Raw genomic sequence first — 22,043 nt, 5'->3', positions numbered from 1 at the left:
TATCTCCTTATGTGCTTTAGCCCTATGCAGTTTTTAATACTCTTTTGATTGATTTTAAATACCAGCTATTTTTAATCAATAAATTTAATGCTTTGTTTTATATATTTGCAAACCACTTAGAGGTTTTCTTACAATCAAGTGGTATATAAATTTTGTTAAACATATAAAACAAATATAATAACTATGGGGACCTAGAGTTTCATCGTTGTAGGTGTTCGTGAATCCAAGTTACAATCAAATCGGCTCCTATTTTCCTTTGAGGTTAACTTGAAACATTTCCTTTTCATGTTTTCCCATTGTCCCTGGTTTGCTGGCTCTGATACAAGGTCTCTGTTTTATGGCTTCTTGAAAGGGAGGCTAAACATGAGATGCTTAATCATTCTGCTCATCACAGCATTGCAAGCCTTAGCTAGAAAACTGTAGAAGTAATGCAACTATAGAGAAAAGAGGATGCCCTACAATCTGTTACATCACAACAACAAAAGTTTTCCATGAATGCTACAATCATCAGCACAAAGCTAGTTTGAGAGTAAGGAAGAACAATCCTAACTTGGGGCTGGGCAGGAGTAGAGCAATAGAATCACTGTGACACTGAAAGCTGTCTCATGCTAGCCAGGGTGGAAGGGGTTTTTGGTGGTGTGTGTGTGTGTGTTGGTGCTGGTGATAATTCTTTGCTATTCCAGGTGGGCAATGCTGAAGATCTGTGAAGCTTTGAAACATATAGATTCAAAGCCACACTTGCTACCAGTGGCAATTACACACACCCACACCCACACACTCAACTTTATCACCATCATGAATAAGATTTTTTCCCCACAGAACTTACCGCTTACCCAATATTTACGAGACATTTGGTAAACGTCATCCCATTGGCCCGTTCTGTATCTTCTATGTAGCACGTTTGTGCTTAGGGTAGGGCAATGAAAGACACTGACCAAGCTTTAAAATGTGAACATTGTCCATTTGGAGCAAAGATTATGGCATAAAAGGGCACTGATGTCAATGCAGTATCCATGAGAATGGGAATGAAAGACATTGTGATGTCATCCTCAAAATAAGTACAATGTGGCTTGGTGGTCAGAGGCTAGTGACCTTAAGGGCATTTGCTTGGAAATACTGAATAGCAAGTCAAGGTTCCTTATGTGAGTTTCTCATTGGGATGTAATAAAAAGGTCGTGTTTTTTGTCGTCTGCATCCAATCTAGATTCAAATCTGGTCAAAGGTGTGATTCTGTATCACACTGAGTATATGAATAACATGCTAAAGTACCATAAAGGAAATTGTCCATAATGTTCATAGAACAAAACAAAACAGTTCCTGATGTGACAATGGTGCAGCTGATGGTTGCAAAGGCAGGTTTTTGTCTAGCAAAGATATCTGCATTACCATAAAAAATCAACACCTTTAATTGTAAGGCTGGGGTGTACATGGAAACAAGCTAATTCAACCCATAACAATGAGAGAAAGTCCTTTGCCAACTGCAGCATGCCAGATGAGTGAACCCATATATTATCCACATTGTTGTGCGGCCAACACAGCAGCACACATGAACCACCAGCTACATGGCAGAGATTCTCAAAGGACAAATTATGAGAAATGTGATGACAGTAAATGTACTCAAGGGGGGAGAGTACAATGGTCTCAGCATCATTACGTTCCTTCATAGAATAATTTTCTTTCCAATGCCCTTTTTTCTTGCCCTCCTCCTCAGCTGTGGCCATTTTAGATGTGTCAGAGAAAAATAATCAGGGTCATCATTATTTAAGAGAGAGAGAGAAAAAAAAGCAAAGCAAACTTTCTTATGTTTTCATCACTGGGAAAAAGAACATGCTCAATATTCCTGGCTTTTTTCATTATTATTAACTGGGAGGTGCATTAGCACTTTTCAGTTTTATATATGCTACTCACAAACTCACTCAAGCAACATTTACCTATTTATAGTGTGCCAAAGAAAGTGATCAGAACTTGGAGATCCATCACTTTACATATTCTCCAGAATCAACGAGACGTATTCCTAACTGACAGATCTTCAGCTGCCACCTGTTATTAAGCTCCACTGTTCAATTGCAAGTCAAACTCTGTTTGCAAGCTGTGGAGCCTACTGTCAGGAAATGTGACAATAAAAATTAAATGGAAAGCTCTGGATAAAATAAAATTGCAAAATCTGGCACCTGCTTAGCATATTCAGTTGCACGGCACTACTGATTCAGAAATCTAATCTGAAGTACCTCTAAGAGGCTGCTAACTCAAGGTTGTTGCACAGCCAATAAATTCCAGTGTTTCAGGCACTAATCTGCCGACTACTACATCACTACTTGCCTATAGCTGCACCTAAATTTTCAAACTTTTTATCTTATGCAACCCTTTGGGTGTTTCCTCTTTAGGGCAGATTTTTGTTTTATCAATAGATAAGTTTTTAGCCAATGATTTTCTGTTCATAGAATAGAATCATAGAATCATAGAGTTGGAAGAGACCACAAGGGCCATCGAGTCCAACCCCCTGCCAAGCAGGAATTTGCTCCACTTGCCTGTTTCTATTATACTGTATTTATATCTTAGATAACAGTGTGTTGGGGACAACGATGACTGTAGTGGGTTTTATGGTGGGTTTTAATTGTTGTTAGACACCAGAAGGGCAGAATACACATTTTGTATGAATAAATAAATAAATACTGTTTTCACCCAGAAGATAGGAATGGGAACAGCCACAATAACAGGCTTAATGGGTTTAGAAAAAATTGCATAAAACAGAAGTTTGGTTATATAATTATGATTGAAAACCTGTACTATATAAGCACAGGTTATAAGTGTATGTCATAGCAATACAAGTTTAGCTAGTTAATGTTATGTTGAAATCTCACATTAATAAATAATTTCAGCTTCTGACTGTTCTAGCCTTTCCGATAGTTATCTAACTAGAACCTACTTTTCATGCTCCACAAATGTAGCCCCCTAGGAGTATCAACTTATATTTGAAATGTCCTTTGTTGGGTTTATGTTTGTGTTTTTGAAGGGGCACACCCAGAGATGTCCTACCGCAAAGCAGAAAGACATTTGTCTCTCATACTTAACATCAGGTCTGCATTGCTGCAAGTAATTAAACTGTAAAGCAATACAGCATTTTATATGCAGATTGGATTGGATGACCTAATAGATCTTTCCCATCTCTCATGTGAAGGTATAATTCAACACCAATTCTAATGAAGGCTCATGAATATTACTCATTTCCTACAATTTGTCACTGCTAAACGGCTGACAGGTAATTGACTACTCATTATTTTTTTGATCTCAACAAGAAAGGCCATGACCTTTTGAGTCGTTATTAATTAGTTCTATTTAAAATGTTAAAAGCAGGAAGAATGCAATAAGGGGACCCAAAAATCATGCTACTGGGTGGGAACCTCTCAGAAGGAATATTCACATTTTATACCATGGGAACAAATGACACTGATTTGTTAGGTGGATTTGTAGCTGGTTGACTGACTGAACCCAAGGAGTACTCATTAATGGTTCCTTGTCATCCTGGAAAAAAGTGACAAGTGGGGTGCTGCAGGGTTCTGTCCTGGGCCCGTTGTCATTTAATGTCTTTATAAATTACTCGGATGAAGGAAATGAGGGGATGCTCATCAAATTTGCAGATAACACCAAACTGGAAGGGGTAGCTAATGCCACAGAAGACAATCAGAATTCAAAATGACCTTAACAGATTGGAGAACTGGGTGCAAGCTAACAGAATGAATTTCAATAGGGACAAATGTAAGGTTTCTGCACTTAGGCAGGAAGAACCAGATGCACAAATATAAAATGGGGGACACCTGGCTTACTAGCAGTATACGTAAAAAGGATCTAAGGGTCTTGGAGGACCACAAGCTTAACATGAGTCAACAAAATGATACAGCAGCAAAAAAAAAAAGCAAAAAACACACCCTAATGCTATTCTAGGCTGCATCAACAGAAGTATAGTGTCCAGATCAGGGGAAGTAATAGTACCACTCTATTCTGTCTTGGTCAGACTACACTTGGAATACTTTGTCCAATTCTGGGCACCATAGTTTAAGAAGGATATTGACAAGCTGGAATGTGTGCAGAGGAGGGCAACCAAGATGATCAAGGGTCTGGAAACTAAGCATGATGAGAAGCGCTTGAAGGAGCTGTGTATGTTTAGCCTGGAGACTGAGAGGAGATATGATAGCCATCTTCAAATATATTAAGGGCTGTCACATGGAGGAGGGAGCATGCTTGTTTTCTCCTGCCCTGAAGAGTAGGACTTGAACCAATGGCTTCAAGTTGCAAGAAAGGAGATTTCAACTAAACATTCACAAAAAATGTTCTGACAGTAAGACCTATTCAGCAGTGGAACAAGACTCCCACAAGAGGTGGAATCTCTTTCCTTGGAAGTTTTTAAACAGAGGTTGGACAGCCGTCTGTCATGGATGCTTTAGCTGAGATTCCTGCACTGGAAAAAAATGACCCTCGGGGTCCCTTCCAACTCTAAGATTCTGTGATTCTATAACAATGCACAAGAGCAATGGTCCAACAAGCCAAATACTGTCTTCTCTGCCTGGTAGCAGCTCCCTTGGGTCTGTCAGAAGTTTCCTAGCACTACTACCTAAAATCCATTTCACATAGATGCCAGGGGCTGATCCTGCATCCTTCTGTATGAAATGCATGTGCTCTGTCCCTAAGAAAATGATAATAATTTAATAATAATAATTTTATTATTTATACTCCACCCATCTGGCTGGTTTCCTCAGCCCCCCTTTAGAGAATAAAGGAAGATATCACATTAGCATAGCTAAAAAAGAAAGCCAACCAAAATTTCATAAACTGTTACTTTGAATTTATACAATTTCAAGGAAGGATGGTACCATGGGAGGTCACCTTGTTCATTCTATTGTCCTTAATGCAGAAGTCACAGTGTTTTATTATCCTTGAACAAAGTTAAGCTGACTTGCTTTTTGAAACTTTCCTTTCCAATGCACATGGTTCCATTACTGAACTATCATTACAGCTAGCAAACATTTCTTAAGACTTAAAACTGCTGTATTTTATTAACTGCATGCAAATGCAGAGTTGCATGGGTTGTTTTCGCCCTGCCTCAAAGAAACTGCAACTTCTATGAACAAAATTATTTTAAGATATATTGATTCCAGACTCTTTTAAGGAACACCAAATGCTACGTCTAGCATGTAATAAACCATAAGAAACAGTCCTACAGCCACACAGAATTCTCTTAATTATGTTTAACATTATGGGGCTAAAGGGTGCAACCACTGAGATCTGAGCTCAGCAGTTCATGTTGGACCGCAGCCAGGATTCATACTCACAACAGTGTATCAGCATTATTAAAAGAGACATCACACACAAGCATCTTTCCCATGTGTCTACGCAAAGGAATGAGAGGGTAGGACAAGTTGACACTGAGCGCTGTGCAGGGATCTGACTGAACATTTGACCCAGACTAGTTCCAGGTTAGGAAGGAAGAGACATGACTTGCCTTTTGACCTCCACTGCACACTACGTGCCCAATTGCTTACACAAGTGAGTACTGCCTATCTAAATTCTCTCTGGATGTTCTTTACACATATTGCAGCATACTATAAAGCGTGCACCTCACCAATCAATACCTGCTGGAATATGAGACAGTGAGTGATTAAGGATGCAATGCAACACACACTTACCTAGGAGCAAGTCCCACTGAAGTCAAATGGTACTTACTTCTAAGCAGACATGTATAGGATTGTGGTGCATAAATTATGAGGGGTCTCCTACTGTATATTTCCTTACCTTTTCTGCTTTATAAGCTTGTCGTGGATTAATAATAATAATAATAATAATAATAATAATAATAATAATTTATTATTTCTACCCCACCCATCTGGCTGGGTTTCCCGAGCCACTCTGGGCGGCTTTCAACAAAATATTAAAAACAGAATAAAACTTCAAATGTCAAAAACTTCCCTAAACAGGGCTGCCTTCAGATGTCTTCTAAAAGTTGGATAGTAGTTTATTTCTTGACATCTGGTGGGAGGGTGTTCCACAGGGCGGGCGCCACTACCGAGAAGACCCTCTGCCAGTTGTTAGGATCATTCTTTTACAGACTGCAAATGAGTTAGCCTCTATTGGGCACCTCCTTTTTTGCTGTACCAGGAGCCATCCTTTGCCATTACTACTGTAATAAAAGGAAACCAGAGCAAATGTAATTCTGGCTTTTCTGGTGTGGGAAAAAGTACAGGAGCTGTGAGCTGGTGTAACACTTGGGTGCATAAAGGAGGACTTCAACCTTGGAATCCTGTATGTACTGGGGGTTCCACTTTAAAACAAACCCCAACTTTCTACCCTGAGCATGGACCTGCTTTCCAGGTTGTTAAAATGTTCTGAGATATAGTTCACAGAACTTGGTCAAGATTGTGCTTACCCTGGAATATCATTATGGACTTCAGCTACTAAAGATACAAGTAGGCCAAATGATAGCTTATCAAGATGATGCAAACATGAAGCTAACCAGAGGGTTGCCTGCAGCCACTTTGCTGCTCCCATGGCTGTTACTGCTGCACGACCTTGACCTAAGCCAAGATTTGGTTTAATCAGTCATCAGAACCGTGTAAAGAACATGTGAAGGTGTGTTCTTGGAGAGAGTGTAAAGAGAGATAAACCATGAGTCCCAATTCAGACAATGAGCTAACAATGAGCCACAGGAGCAAAGCAGTCGCAAGGTCCTTTCTGGGAACCTGCAAAGTCAAAGGTGTCAATTGGGAACAGCAGCAATATGCTTGTTGTCCGAAGCATAATCTCATAAGGTAAAGGGACCCCTGACAATTAAGTCCAGTTGCAAACGACTCTGGGGTTGCGGAGCTCATCTCGCTTTACAGGCCGAGGGAGCCGGCGTTTGTCCGCTTCCGCAGGCAGTTTTTCCGGGTCATGTGGCCAGCATAACTAAGCTGCTTCTGGCGAACCAGAGAGGTGCACAGAAATGTAGTTTACCTTCCCGCCGGAGGCGGTACCTATTTATCTACTTGCACTGTGTGCTTTCGAACTGCTAGGTTGGCAGGAGCTGGGGCCAAACAATGGGAGCTCACCCCGTCACGGGGATTTGAACAGCCGACCTTTTGATCGGCAAGCCCAAACGGCACAGTGGTTTAACCCACAGCGCCACCTGCATCACTAATAACTAGCCATTTAAGTTTGTATTCAGGGCTACTCATATTTGGAGCAAGCCAGCACTATTCTTCATGTGAATGTTATATATGAAGTGGCCCTCAGAATACCATATGTTTATTTATTTTTTTAAGGCACTTTAAAAAAAGCTAGTGGCAGCGTTAAAAGAATGGTGGATGAATTCTGTTCTAGATATCTGATCTAACAAGGATGAGTTTATTTAACCTACTCACCTTCATCATAAGTCCAATGAGGAATGTGAGGAGACAATGTACTGTGATTGTCACTTGAATTCCCATCATTACTCTGTGTTAGCTTTAAATTATCATGTCCTTGAAGGCTATCCACAACTGGCAGGGTTTCAGATGGAAAGGTACCGTTCTGGAGATATTCAGTCCCTAACGGTTCCTTTTCCGATGTCTGTTTTTCATCCAAGCAGTTCTCCTTGAGATCTGCATTCCAAATTGTTCTGTGTGGAGCCTTGCTCTCCTCTGGGAGCTTTGTCTTAAGTACTTCTGTGATTAGCTCTCCATTAGCTAAACCATCCACTCCATCTGGCGTTAAAGTGGGGGAACTGCACTTTATATTGAAAGACATGACTGACCTATGCATTTTTTGGTTCTTAGTCCGAGGTTGATCTACAGGCACTGAGAGAGACTTGTCTATGTAATATATTGTGTTTGGACACCGCTGGGAAATGCTGAAGTGAATGCTTGAAGTGAAGGAAATTGGTGCTTGTTTCTTGTGGCTGTTTCTTGGAGGGGTCCTTCTGTTCTCTTTATTTTCAGTGCTAGATGTGCAGCCAGATTGCTCCGTGCATGGCTGCGGACAGGGTTCAGAAACCTTTATTTCAGTGGCATTTCCATTTTGACAACATCTTTGTGCGTGGAAAGGTCTGCAGAGATGATCTAGCCCAGTCACATTTGAAGCAGGAGCAGTGTTCATTAGCAGCTTACTTCTTCCTCGGCATTTCAAACAAGCAGGGTCGGAAGCATCCACCTGCGTCATGCTGTGAGAAGGTGGAACGACTCGTCTAGCGGTGATTGTGATGGAAGCAAAACCTTTCCTCTGGCTCTGACACTGCGTCTCCTCTTTGGTATGGGAGTCTGTTCCAAATACATTGTCATCTGAAGAAATCTGAATTCCTAATCTTCTGGGAAGCAATATGAATGCTCTATTAATGTTGACTGAACTATGATTAGCCAAAGATTGGCTCATGCGATAAGCATCAGACTGGGTGATTACAGACTTCATAGGGAAAGGAGCCTTATTTTCTTTTGATTTATTCTCATCAATCATCTGTGAAATGAGTATAGACGAAATCATTTTTGTGTTTTGTGATGGCAGAGACTCCTGCAAAGGAAAATATCCAAATAATTAAAATGCTCTACAATAGCCACACACACACATTCTCTCCCTCTCCCTCTCTCTCCCCCCTCCTCCTCTCTCTCTCTCACCCACAATGATAACTAAAAGGATTTTGTGATAACATATAATAGTTCCACATGAGGCTTCTTGCCCTATTTCCTGCAAATTTCCCTGCTTTTGCAGTTTTTACTTCCTACAGTTTCACTTTTGGCCGTTTTAAAGGAAAGGTGGCTAAAACCAACTGAGAAACGTCTGCCAGAACAAGAATGAAAACATGACCAATTTCATGTGCAAATTATACATTCATAGAGCAGTTTGAATGATTAATTGATTTGCTCAGCTGGGTATACGGCCCTGTGTTTGTTTAACAATGTATGTGCCAATAGTAGCTGTCAATTTCAGATTATAACCTACGCCACACTGCGCTTTCATGCCGATCTGCTGAAATATTAAAGCGCTTTAAGCACTTACGGCCTCCAAATGCATTGCAAAATGAATTACGTAGGTGGGCTGTGATTTTCTGTAGAGCATTTATGTGGGAGTTGGGTCAGTGTTGTTGAACAAAAAGCATCAAGTATGGCCAAGGCAGGGGGAGGGATTCTTCTACTCTGCCTCCCACAAACAGCATGCACATATTTCTATAGTCATTTTGGGTACCATTTATTTCATCAGCTCCTTATTATGCAATATTCCTTGGCTGAACAAAATATCCATAGTGACAACGAGGAGGCATATGCCCAACACTTACTAAAGGTCGCCTACAGCCATTTCCCCTCAACAATCACCATCTCCCTTGACAGAACCAGGATTTCCTTTAGTGCTTAGTTACCCTAACACTATTTTCTATATATAGTTGTTATAACAATAGGCAAGTAACATGCTCCACAAGGCCAATCAATTAAATGCAGAAAAAAATGTTTTCAAATACTTTCCTCCCTACATCCTAGTCCTATAATTCCCTCTCAGCTGAAATGTGGCATAAATGGGTAAAAAAAAGCAAACGAGCATCTACATCAGTAGATATTTCCTTTATTTCACTTTTCTTTTTATCTCGCTATTTGCTGCATACTGAGCTGTGTTTATTTTATGCTATATCCAGTCTTCTTTTATGCATGCTGACCACCACTGTGATATCTACATGCCTAAAACCAAGAAAGAAAATACAGTGCTAGAATTCATTTACTGTTTTGCAGCAGCAATCTGACAGCCACCTCTGTAGGTTTAAGGAGCTAGTTCAATAGGATTCTATCTTAAATGGGTTTGCCCCACTTTAGGCCTCTTTGAGTGCTGTATTTATTTGTACTGTAAACAAAACCAGTGCTTTTTTCTTGGGGGAGAGGGACACAGGGGTATGCATACCCCTAAACATTTTGTGAATCTAGGTTTGGCCTCATTGAGGGGCAGTATTTCAATATGAGTAAGAAAATGAACATTTTTTTAAAGGAAAAAAAAAGCACTGAACAAAACCATGGGGTAGAGTGGGGGCACACTACCAAGCCCACACTCTCTGGTTTGTCACCCTTAACTGAGTTTATAGCCCTCCATGAGAATGAGTGTGAAAGTCTGAAGTGGGAACTCTGCTCACAGAGCCTTCCTTCTCGGTTTAGAACCCTGATTGTGGAATGCTTTTGATGGGATAAGGATGAGGCATGGGGAGAGGAGCACCTCCCTTTCCCCCTCGCATGTTTATCTTCCCAGGTGTAAATAGAATGCCCAAATGCAAAGAGTTGCTAGTTTGCAGGGGGACCTGCTCCATTGCCTTTCACAGTGATTTTACAAGTAAAGCATGCAGCTAAATGTTGGGGGGAAGCCTAATAGGAATAGAGCTCAACTGAATACTCAAAATAAGAAATGGGCTTTTTTTCTCTTCTTCTTCTTCTTCTTCCCCAAATCACTATGCGAATCTGCAGTGAGAAAGTTTGAGTTCAAAATTAAAATCCACGTTTTCAACGTGAAACTTCCCCCCTCAAAATCAGTATGTTTCAGGTGTGCTGGTATCTCTTTCAATAGTTCAGGTGTTGGGTAGCCTTTAGTGTTCCTCAATGAGAAGATTAGGAAATCAGACAAGTTTCTTCAGAGACAGGTTGGTCACCACTACTGATCTACAGTGAACAGCCACAGCTGAATGTTCAGAATGCATTAAATGCATGGTCAGGTTTGTATGGACACTTTCTTTTTAATAGCAGCAGTTTGGGGAGGTGGGGGAGCCTAACCCTTTCCCCTCACACACTTTTCGGCGGGGGGGGGGGAATACTTTGCCAAAGCTTTTGTTTACTCCAAGATGTTGCCTTCTGGAGATTTCTATTGAAACAGGGATGGGAGAATTTAACTAGCTGCTTCTGTTTAGGGCACCCCACAGTTGTTACTTATTAATGTTTTTTTAAAGAAGGGAATGCTGTGGACTAAACCACTGAGCCTCTTGGGCTTGCTGATCAGTAGGTCTGCGGTTCGAATCTGTGCAACGTGGTGAGCTCCCGTTGCTTTGTCCTAGCTAAAGATATGCAGATGTGTTCACTGATTCAACCAGTCATCTAGCTCAGCTACCAAGTTTTTTTGTTGTTGTTTTTTGGCAGACAAGGGAGTGAAGAAACTCTGCCCTGGAGGTAAAAAGGTTGAAGGTCACTACTACATCAGTCCTGCCAAATACAAAATATAAACCATTAAAGAGCAAACATTGGAATGAAATACTAGTGGTTATTAAATATAGTTATTAAAATACTTGCTCAACGTTTTATAAACCAGAGATCATTGGAATAGTCAACTCTGAAATTTGCTGAGGAGACTTCTGAGAAGTTTTGAATGAAAACTCATTTCAGTCAGATCTGAAAACAAAAAAATGGCATGACCACCAGCCTCCTTTCAACTGCCCCTTTGTTGTTTGCTCCTTCTGTATGTCCCACATAATCTACTGGGAAATTATGCAGGGCAACTCCCATTTACACTAAACTCATCTCAACAGGGCTTATGCCAAAGAATTTCCCAATGTTAAAATCTCCTGTTAAAAAAATCAGCATGCAATGCAGCAGTAAAGAGTGATGCAGTGCAGTGATTTGGTGTGGGCGGAGGGGAGGTGACTGGAAAAAAGAAAAGGAAGCAAGCCCTGCTGCTTGTATGCAAATCTTTGCCCACAAATAAAGGGCCTTGTTGGTTTAGAGTCCCTAACCACTTGTTTTATTGTTGTGCAGTATTTATAAAATTGTAACAATTAATGAAAAACCCTATTATGACAACACAAAGTTCAACAAAACAAAACCTAACCTAACAAGAAGACCACTTACAGGCAAGCAGGATTCTAAGTGAGAATATCATTATAACTATTCCCCCCCCCCCTCGGCTGCAAAGCTAACACACAAAGTCATAGAGGGCAGCTCACTTAATTCTGACTGTCTTGCTGTGAAAGTGGGATCATTAACAGCTGTTTACATTCAGCTATGCAACAGTAAGTTACATTTTGCTATTTCTATACTGTTACCCATTTCTTCACAGAAGTTACCCAAATATTCTCATAACTGGCGGTTAACACGTTGCCTACGAGTGGGTCATGTGGGCAACTCATTCTGCAAAAAGTTTGTATGCATGATGCTGTACAGTCCTAAGAATCACTCTGCATGCTACCCTTGAATGCTAAGCATCTCCAGTGATGGCCAGTGAGGTGGCACATAGGGAGACATCATGTCAATAAGTGGTGACCGGAGGTGGGTGGCTGCCATACCCTTAAGGACCAAAGGCCCAAGGTGGTAACCAAAGAAGGAGTTGCTAGAATCTGTGTACTGCGCAAAAGGACCAGCAGTGCCCATGTAGACCACTGACATCATCAACTGCACTATCCCTGGATGCTGCTGACAAACAAGTCCTCTCAGAGATCCAGAGAGGCCCAAGCCACTCCCAGCTTTTGAGGCTTCTAGCCATAATAAAAACTAAAAATGACAACAGATTAAAACAATGGTCTGTCTAAGGCAGGGGTTGTCAGTCTGCCATCCACAGGCACCATGGTGGCTGTGAAGGCTTTCATTGGCACCCCCAGCAGGGGCCCCAGACTCTGAGCTTTCGATTTTTTGAAAAGTAAGTTTCTAGCCCTTCTAGAAATAAAGTTATGAAGCAGTATGTGCTGGTATGCTTTTAAGTGATTACTGTGAAATAAGCCAGGCTGTCTGCTTCCGGCTAGTAGTTGGAGATGTGATTGGTAAGTGAACTATTTGGACATCAGGCAATAGGAATCCCTGGAGTCCTAAAGAACTGCTGTTTCTCCCTCTTCTTTTCCTGCTTGAATCCACCCATTAGTTTTGTTTTGCTGCCTGTCAGCCACACGGAGCCGTTTAGGGTTGCCATATTTCTAGAAGTAAAACTCAGGACATAACAGTTGTTGAACTTTTCTTTTAAGGAAACCCAAAGTTTCAAAATCTCAGACATTTTACTGATTTTCAGAAATTCCCTCCTGGACACTATTTTCGATTATTAATTCCCGGACATGTCCGGGACATTCTGGATGTATGGCAACCCTAAGCAGTTGGCAGGCAGCATGGGAATCACCTATCACTCATTTTGCTGCCTGCCAGCCACGTGGTACAGACAGCGGGTAGTTGCTTGATAAACCTTTTGAAAATGTGTGGGAAGAAACTGGGGAATCCTCCCACTGCTGCTGTGTTTATTTTGCTGTCTGCTGTCATGTAGAACAGGCAGCTGACTGAGATAGGCCTCATTTGAAAAGGAGAGGGGGAGAATATGGCAACGCTTTCTTGTTTCCGCTGCATGCCCTATTGCAAGGATTGTTCCTAAGTTGTTGCAAGGGGCAGACCAGTGGCGTGTGGTGAAATTTTCCATGGGGAAACAGTTAGTTCCACAGGTGCCAGCTTGCAAAGGTGATGGGGGATGGGTTACATCACGCGCGTAAGCATTGTGTGTCTTTCCCTAAGCCGGGCAGAAGCTTCCCAGGTTTTGGGAAGACGGCAGGCAACATTTAGGGGACTAGCTTAGTCCCCATAGTCCACTGACTGCACATCAACTGGGACAGACCAGTGCAGAAGCATCATAACAATGATAGTGATAATAACGATCATATTTGTCTGGTAGTCACTGCTGCTTTGTGGGGAACCCATTTCAATGGTGTCATTGTTATCATCAATTTTTTCTTCCTGCCTTGCCTATAACAGGGATTGTTTCCAAGTTCTTTGGGGAGAGGAGAGGAGGGTGCAAAAGCAGAAACATTATTATCACCTCCCCATTCACCCTTCATTTTGACAAGCTTGTAGTTGACATTCAGCTTCAAACATCACACTAGTCTGGGCCAGTATTGTTCAACTACTATTCTGGCGAGTTTGTAATGTGTTTTCAGTGTGTTCTCTTTGTATTTCTATTCTTTTCTATTCCACAAAAGATAGCAAAACAACAACTTGCCAGCGAGTCATGTCTTTCCTCAATTCAAAAGTATTCCTGGATTCAGTTATCTTTTATTTTCTAGCTGTATTCTACAGCAGCACACCAGTAGGAGACCACAGTAGCAGTGTCTGGGGTAACACAGTAGCAGTGTCTGGGGGGCAAAGAATGTCCTTCCAACATATTTTGCTAACAACAAGAATAAGAAGAATATGTTTGTCCATATTTGAACCTTTTTATCTTCCCAACTTTTCTTTTTCTGCTGTTTTGGAGGGGGCAGTTATTTACTGTTAGGCTACATCTTTGGTGGCAGCCATTTTGTGACCGGCATGTTGGCACTTTCTTGAAATTCCCAATGTGCACCTTGAACCCAAATATCTGGCAACCACTGGACTAAGGGAAGAATCTCTTCTTATACACTGCATTACCTCATCACCCATGACCAGGTTGGCCAGCAAAGGACTGCTGCTAGTAGCTTGTCTCCTGGCTATGGTGTTTGGAAGCTGTCTCCTGATGAAGTGGTGAGTGGCAAGCTCAACACCTACCCCCCCCCCACTTGTGCTGCTGAACTATTCAAGGAACCTGTCTTGGAAATTAGGAATCAGGACTGGGAATGTAATCACTCTTTCTCTAGCAGTCATTTAAGAATGAAAACAAGACAGCTGACCCAGAACTACACTTAGTTTCTGGCATGCATTTTCGTGCAGCTATGTGCCATCTGTGCACACATTTTTTGCTATTGCCTTGAAAGGGTTACTAGCAAATCCTTGTGTGGGGCTGCACAACAGTGTGACTGTAATTGCAGCTGTGGCCTCAGTGCAATATTTTACTTATTTTAAGCATTTTCTACCTGCTTTTCACTTGACAAGGCTTCCAGAGCAGCCTACGTATAATCAATACGAGCAATAACTTATCATTAAAAGTTTTTTTTTAAAGACTATTTGAAGAGGTGCAATGAAGGGAGTTTACTTCTTCCTCTCCTTGGTTCTAACAGCATCTTTGAAGAAAGGAGCGACTCCATCCCAGCTGGTGAATACTCTGCCTATTTTGTTGCACCAGGGCAATGATCAACATACAGCATCACAATGGTACTTCTTCTTTTTGTCTATCAGTTTTCAATTGGCTGGGCAGTCAACGATACATCAGAATCTTCTTGAGAAGGAAGAAGCCATTTTGGTGTTTGCAAGTTAAGTCACAGCAGCTTTTGTGCAACATGATGTGCCCATAGCTCTGTTCTCTGGAGAGAGAAAATCCATACCTTTGATAAAGACTGTGATGTTTCACTTTACTTCAAACTTTCTGCCTAACTAGGAACCTGGATGTTTCGTTTAAGGTTTGGGACAGACCTGGGTTACAAGCCAGACTTCTATTTAATGTAATTTCTCAAGAAATGGGGAGCAGCTGTTGCTTCTTTGTCATTTCACAGAAATCAGCCTTTTCATGCGGCATCACTTATGCTTTGGAATTCCCTCCCTATTAGCATCAGCCAAGTGCCTTCACTGTACTCTTTTTGTACCTGTTTAAAACATTTTTGTCTAGGCAAGCCTATCCAGATATGTAGATGTTTGTGTGTCTTAATCTGATAATTCTAATATTTGTCATGAACCACAAAGAGGTTTTACTACAATAAAGTGGTATATAAATTTTGTTAAATAAGCAAAATAAATAAATCCCCAAATTCCAGATGGGCAACCTAATAGCCCACAGAACTTGGGAGAGACATTGGGCACTTTCAAACTGTCACTATATTTGGGTGTCAATCACAAATCAACGAATTCAGGTTGCACATAGTTGATTGGGAGGCCTTTGCACAACAAATCTTTGAAAAAGGTAAAGGTAAAGAACCACTGACAGTTAAGTCCAGTCGTGAAGAACTCTGGGATACGGCGCTCATCTTGATCTTGCTCCCCACCCCCATCAGACTTTTTGCAGTAAGGAAAGTGAAGGGAAAATGCACCAGAAAGTGTGGGATAGTGCAGTATCATTTAACCTCCCAGCAAACAAATCAGAATAATGCTCATTAAATAGCCAAAGTTGTCTAATCTCCCTGAAAACAAATCAGGATGAATGTTCATCTGCAAATACCCTTATTCAGTCTGCAATTCCCTTCTTGGAATTGAGTTTACAAGATCCATACTAATTTTTGCACATAAAATAATAATCCTTGTCCCTCCACCCCACTGCTTTGTGTAATTTCTTGCCTGATGAATAATACAGGGAAATGCCACACTTCTGTGACATTTTGGTTGGCCCTAATATATCTATTGCCCAGCTGCGGATTTTGGAGGGTTTTTTTTCTTCTTACGGACCACCTTTGGCTTCTGAAAAATAACCCATTCTCTGGAAGACCTGCCAAGGCCCTTGTAACACTGGACCAGTGATGTTTTTCAAGACTGTGATTTTCCTTCAAGTGCACTTATTGCTTTCTTTTCCCCAAGAACGTGGAAAGTATATGAATTAATAAATATCCTGCCAACAGAATTGTAACATCTTAGCTGCCACTTTATTTGACTTTTCTGCTGAGTAAGTGAAATCCAACTAAACACAAAACAAATAGCAAAACACTGCATACAGATAAATGATCATTTTTTAAAACCTCAGTAGATTCCGCTGACAACTATGGAAGGTTTTGTGTGTTGTGTTTTGTTTTTACCTTTGTGAAGCTTGACTCATTCTTTGCTGCTGTGTTATACTGAACAGTTTTGCATGCTTCCCAAGCATTAATTCCATATTGGTTTTCTCTTATTCCTAGAGAAAAGAGTGAAAGATACAATGTTATCTAGCAATCACATGAAAGTACTGTGAAATAAAGTTCATTTCTACGCTTATGAGTAACATCATCTAATGGAGAAGATCTGGATTGCATTTCTCTGAAAAATCAGGGTGTATTTAGCCATATTTGAAGCAGTTGAAATCCCACTAGGAAGCCTGTGTGGTACTTTCTCAGTCTGTTTTTAAGACACTCTTCCTGTGAACCAAGAAAATTTTCTCCTGAAGATTCTCAGTGGACAGCCTTTGTTTTGGGTTTTGGGTTTGAAAAACTACCCTATTTTACACCAGGAACAAAGGCTGGCCCAAGGTGAGGCAGAACAGCTAATGTTGCTCCATGCTCCACTCTGAAGTCAAAGTGCAAGGCTGGTCAAGTTATCTTGGCACTTCAGGCACAAAATCTGTCAGATTTCTCTCCCTGATGGTACAAATACATTTAAATCATGAAAAATTACCTGCGCTTTATTGACAACCAAAGTCAGGATGGTCCACAGACCTGAGGTGAAAATGAGGTTTGTAGAAAAGTTCAAAGTGTTTGACAAAAAGAATAAAACAATAAAATTAAGTTCATAAGTTTATTGTTCTAGCCAAAGGCCACAACAAACTTGTACTAGGCAATAGTATTAATGAAATAACACAGAACATACGTCCATAATATAAAAATCCATAATATAAAGAAGACTTGGCAAAAAAAATGGATAAAAGCAAAACTATTTAAAATATTTAAAAAATTAAAACTGGCAATAAACTAAAAAAAACACATATTGCTGGGTAGGCTTTTCTAGACAAAAATGTTTTTAGCAGGCACCGAAAAGAGAACAGCGATGGGGCTTGCCTGACATCAATAGGCAGGGATTTCATGCTCACTCCCCAAGAGTTATGGTATGCACAGCACTGAGGCTGTAAAAAATCAATAGCAAAGGCACAGGAAGCAACTCATAAGCATCAGGTGCCGTAGTTACTAAGCACTGGTGTCCACATAACCTTTGACTCCACAGCCATGTCTTGGTGATATACTAGTACAAAATGTTATATCTGAATTGATGACACAAATAGGGTTTTGCCCCACTAGACAAGGCCTTTGAGTAGGGTTGACTGGAACACCTCCCTCAGTGAGGCATCTCAGAGACAAGACATGGTTTTTGATTTGCTGCACTGCTTTTTGCTATGAGGAATAAAGGCAGGCCTGTCAAAATGGACACCCAAAGCAATGCTAAGGGGATTTTAGATTTCTTAGCCTATTTTCAGAAGATAAAAACAGTCCATGCCAAAGAGAAGCAGTTTCCGGTGTCACCTAAGGTAAACCCCTCATTATACAAAATTGCAGCCACCTTCTCAAATGCCATGTGCAAGGCAGAAAAGGTGACTCAATAAAAAATAAGGATGACCACAAATTTCAGGCATACTTTAAATGTGCTTCAAATGTATGCTGTGTATTCAGTCATACATACATGTTTCCCCCCAATTAGGACGATCCATCTTGATACAAGGGGAAAATAACATGTGAAGTGTGACTCGTCTAATACATTAGGGCCCATCTCAAAAACTATTTTTTTAAAAGAAAGAAAGAAAAAGAGATAGAGAGGGAGAAGAGAGAGAACATGGAGGAACATGCAACTGTTTCGTTCCCCATTGCTAAAACTGTAAGCTCCTTGGAGAACTGACTTATCTTGGTTTTCAGTTCTGCAAAGCATTTAAAGGCACTATACAGTTAATAATACTAGCAATACTTCCCAAGATAAATACTCTTGAATCTAGAATTCAAGAGTATTTATCTTCCTGTCTAATGCACAGGAGACTTTGGGTGCTTTATAAATAACAGAGGGGAGAGTAAAGCTCACCTTCACAGATTTCATGGATCATATTTCACTAAAGATTTAAGGACCACACAAGGTAAATAAATTGTAAATTCAAAAAGAAGTAAAATTGTCACAGTTAAAGATCTGGGATATTTCCAAGTAGACAGTATAGGTTTTCTGCCTCTTGCTACTCTAGCAAAAGCATATCAGTGAGTTTTGAGTTAGGATAGAATGTTTACCTTATATGTTACCATGACACTTGCAGTAAGATTCCATCTTCAGGACTTGCATGACAGTCAATGCACAAAGCTAGAGTCAGACTTTTTATTTCATAGACAAGGGTCATTGCTCAGGGATAGAGTATCTGCTTTGCATACAGAAAGTCTCAGGTTCAATCCCTGGTATCTCCAGATAGGACTGGGAAAGACTTCTTGCCTGAAACCCTGGAAAACCACTGCCAGTCAGTGTATACAATACTGGGCTATTCAGAATGATCTGACTCAGTATAAGACAGCTTCCTATGTTCCTAGAAATACTTTTTCCATCCATAAAAGGCTTTTGATCCAGCAGACAGATCCTACTGGCAGAGAGGGTAGGGAGGAAACTTTTTCCAAATCCCCCTTCCTTGCTCCAGACACTGTTGCTACCTCCCACAACATTCTGGATTGTCACCTATGCCCAATGTCCCATGCACCAGTACTGCGGAATAGTTGCAGAGTAGGGCTGGGGCAATATCTGGTTTTCAACATCGCAATATATCACCAGCTAAACATCGCAATATGCCAATACATCACAATGGCTGAAATAAGGATAGAAAACTACGTAAAGGCAATTTCCTCTAAGTGGAATTTCATGTTTGCAGGGGTGAACTTTTTGTGAGGGTTTGAGTGTTTTCAGGCTTCTGTGCTCTGCTCACGTTAAGCAATGGGAAACAGCAAGCAGGATAAAGGCTCGCTGCTTTACAGAGAGAAATTGACTGAAGATAAACAACCTTGCAGAAGAACGGGGAGACAACCGCACTCCCTCATGCTGTAGCACTCAGCATGTCTCTGTGCCTGTTGTTGTCAGAACCTGTACGTCACATGCACCTAAAGGCCAGCACATGTGTATCTGTTTATTACACAGGGACTTCCTTTATAACATCTTAATGCTGCAGTGGTTAGGCCTGAGGGGTTCTAGATAGCACAGAGAAAGCCTAATGTACAAACTCCCAGGTTGATATCTTCAAGAGGAGAGCTTGGCATTACAGCAAGGATTATGTGATAGTGAGCTAGAGAATTGATTTTTTTAAAAAAAAAATTAAACTCTATAAGTCCCCCCCCCCTATTACATCTTTCATACAGCAAGTAATAATCCAGGATTACCAGGCAGTTTCCCTGCGTTCCTTACATATCCTCTCTACCCCCTGTATTGCCGGTCCCAATGCAGTCTTTTCTGTCTAGCATGTCTAGCCATCAAGTATTAAGATTAAATAAAATATCAATGAAATTACATTTCAGGGAATGGTTTTTGGCTTTTCCAGAATAAAGTGGAGACCATGGCAGGAAACAAAACAAACAAAAGCAACAAGTCTGTGTACCATAGGCAATTGCAGCACTGAAATGCTATCATCTGCAGTTACACTTCAGGAGGACATATTAAAACAACAACAACAACAACAACAGGTCCCCAAATAACAATTCAAACAAAAAATTCTATAAGACATAGTTCATTAAAAAAAATTTTTTACCACAGCTGAATAACATTGCCTATCTAAAAGCCAACTGAAGCAGCTTTCTGGGATGACTTGCGGACATCTGGATGTCAACAGGTAAGTAGTTCCAGTGTGTGTGTTAGGGAAAAACATCTCAGTGTAACCCTGATCTTATGAAAGAAGATGATGTGGAAAACACTCAAAATAACAAGGGAATGTGCTTCATTGACAACATTTTCCTGAGGTATGAAAGTGAGAGCTCTTGGTAGAGCTACCATATTCTGCTTCAAGCCACACAGAAATATTACAGATTCATTTAAAAAATTTCTATAACATGCAATTTTGTAAGATGCAAACAGTGGTCTTTCAGGAGTTTACAGGACTACCCATGTCACCAGAGCCTGCATGACGAAGAACTGATATAGTATGACCAACGGTTAACACATGTGAACAGCAAAAAATAATGGAAGGAAGCGGATTTCTTACGAGGGTCTTCTCCCTAAAATTAGATGTATAACTCCCACTCATGCCCCACAATCTCAAGCTAGAGCACAAGGGAGAGTTATGGAGAGCAGACCCTCCATTTGTACCCATTTTCCAGGGACGTCCCTGATTTAGAGAAGATGCCCTGGTTTCTTATTTGATCCCGGAATGTCCTGCTATTCCTTAGGATGTCCCTATTTTCATTGGGGAAATGTTGGAGGGTTAAAAGTTATCTGACTCCCAAGTCGTCTGAAGGCAACCCTATATAGGGAAGTTTTAAAAAATGTTTTATTATGTTTTTATATATGTTGGAAGCTGCCCAGAGTGCTGGGGCAACCTAGTAAGATGTGTGGGGTATAAATAGTAACATTATGATTATGGAATGGGATGCCCCTATTTTCATCCGAGAAATGTTGGAGGGTATGAGGGAGTGGCGAGGGAAAGGTCACCTGGATTACTCAGAAGCATTATCGTCTCTTACTGTTGTAATAAAAGGGAGAATCAATGCAGTGTGAGCTTGAGTAGGGAAATCCCCAATTCAGCTCATGGTTTAATCAGGAACTTGTTTAGTGGCCCTGAGGAAGCCACTATCCGTCTATAGTAAGGGGATAATAAGGCAGGGTGGTTAAGTATAGGCAATATGTGTGAAACATGTTAATAATAATAATAATAATAATAATAATAATAATATCTTTAGCATTCCAGAAGTATTCAAAAACATGAAATATTATTAATACAGTGGTACCTTGGGTTAAGTACTTAATTCGTTCCGGAGGTCCGTTCTTAACCTGAAACTGTTCTTAACCTGAAGCACCACTTTAGCTAATGGGGCCTCCAGCTGCCACCGCGCCACCAGATAACGATTTCTGTTCTCATCCTGAAGCAAAGTTCTTAACCCGAGGTAATATTTCTAGGTTAGTGGAGTCTGTAACCTGAAGCGTATGTAACCTGAAGCGTATGTAACCCGAGGTACCACTGTATTTCATGCATTCTGAGGCTCAGCCTAGGCACCAGAAACAAGTTCTGGGGCAAAGGTGAAATATACTTGGAGTCAAGAGTGGATTTCATGCTCTTTATTCAGCTCATAGTGGTGAGGAGGAATGGAACTTCCCCCAGAATGTCTGCCTTATACATTATTTACACAATGGGCCCCACGTGATTGGCTAATTCTGGGATTCTCCTGTAGGCCAATCAGGTTGCGGATTCCCTTCCACCTGGAGCTGGATTGGGTGGCTCCTGTGGACCAATCAAACTGCTGCATTCTGGATCCTATTGTTCTAGGACCAATCAGACTGCTGCCTTTTGGATCCTATTCAACTCAGTAAATAACAAAAGGCATCCTTGGTAGGGCTGGAGAAATCATTTCCATCTAATAGACAACGAGACAACCTTGAAATAAG

General features: G+C 40.9%; 1 protein-coding gene across 3 annotated transcripts in view; it reads right to left on the bottom strand.

Moving 5' to 3' along the window:
* The window catches only part of LOC310708167 ((E2-independent) E3 ubiquitin-conjugating enzyme FATS), a 132,498-nt gene that overhangs the window by 36,671 nt on the left and 73,784 nt on the right, over window positions 1-22,043 (bottom strand). For 2 of the 3 annotated variants that reach the window (XM_083506135.1, XM_083506136.1), the window contains 2 exons: window positions 16,553-16,647; window positions 7,392-8,511 (listed from right to left, as the gene is read on the bottom strand). In XM_083506135.1, coding sequence (XP_083362261.1) covers window positions 7,392-8,511; window positions 16,553-16,647 — 1,215 coding nt within the window. Of the gene's footprint in view, window positions 1-7,391; window positions 8,512-16,552; window positions 16,648-18,509; window positions 18,710-22,043 lie in introns of those variants that run through there. The other variant, XM_083506137.1, reaches the window with a different exon arrangement.

Source organism: Podarcis liolepis (genome assembly GCF_965112155.1).
Source record: "Podarcis liolepis genome assembly, chromosome: 5".
NCBI lineage: Eukaryota > Metazoa > Chordata > Lepidosauria > Squamata > Lacertidae > Podarcis > Podarcis liolepis.
This window is presented reverse-complemented; position numbering and strand designations above follow the sequence as displayed.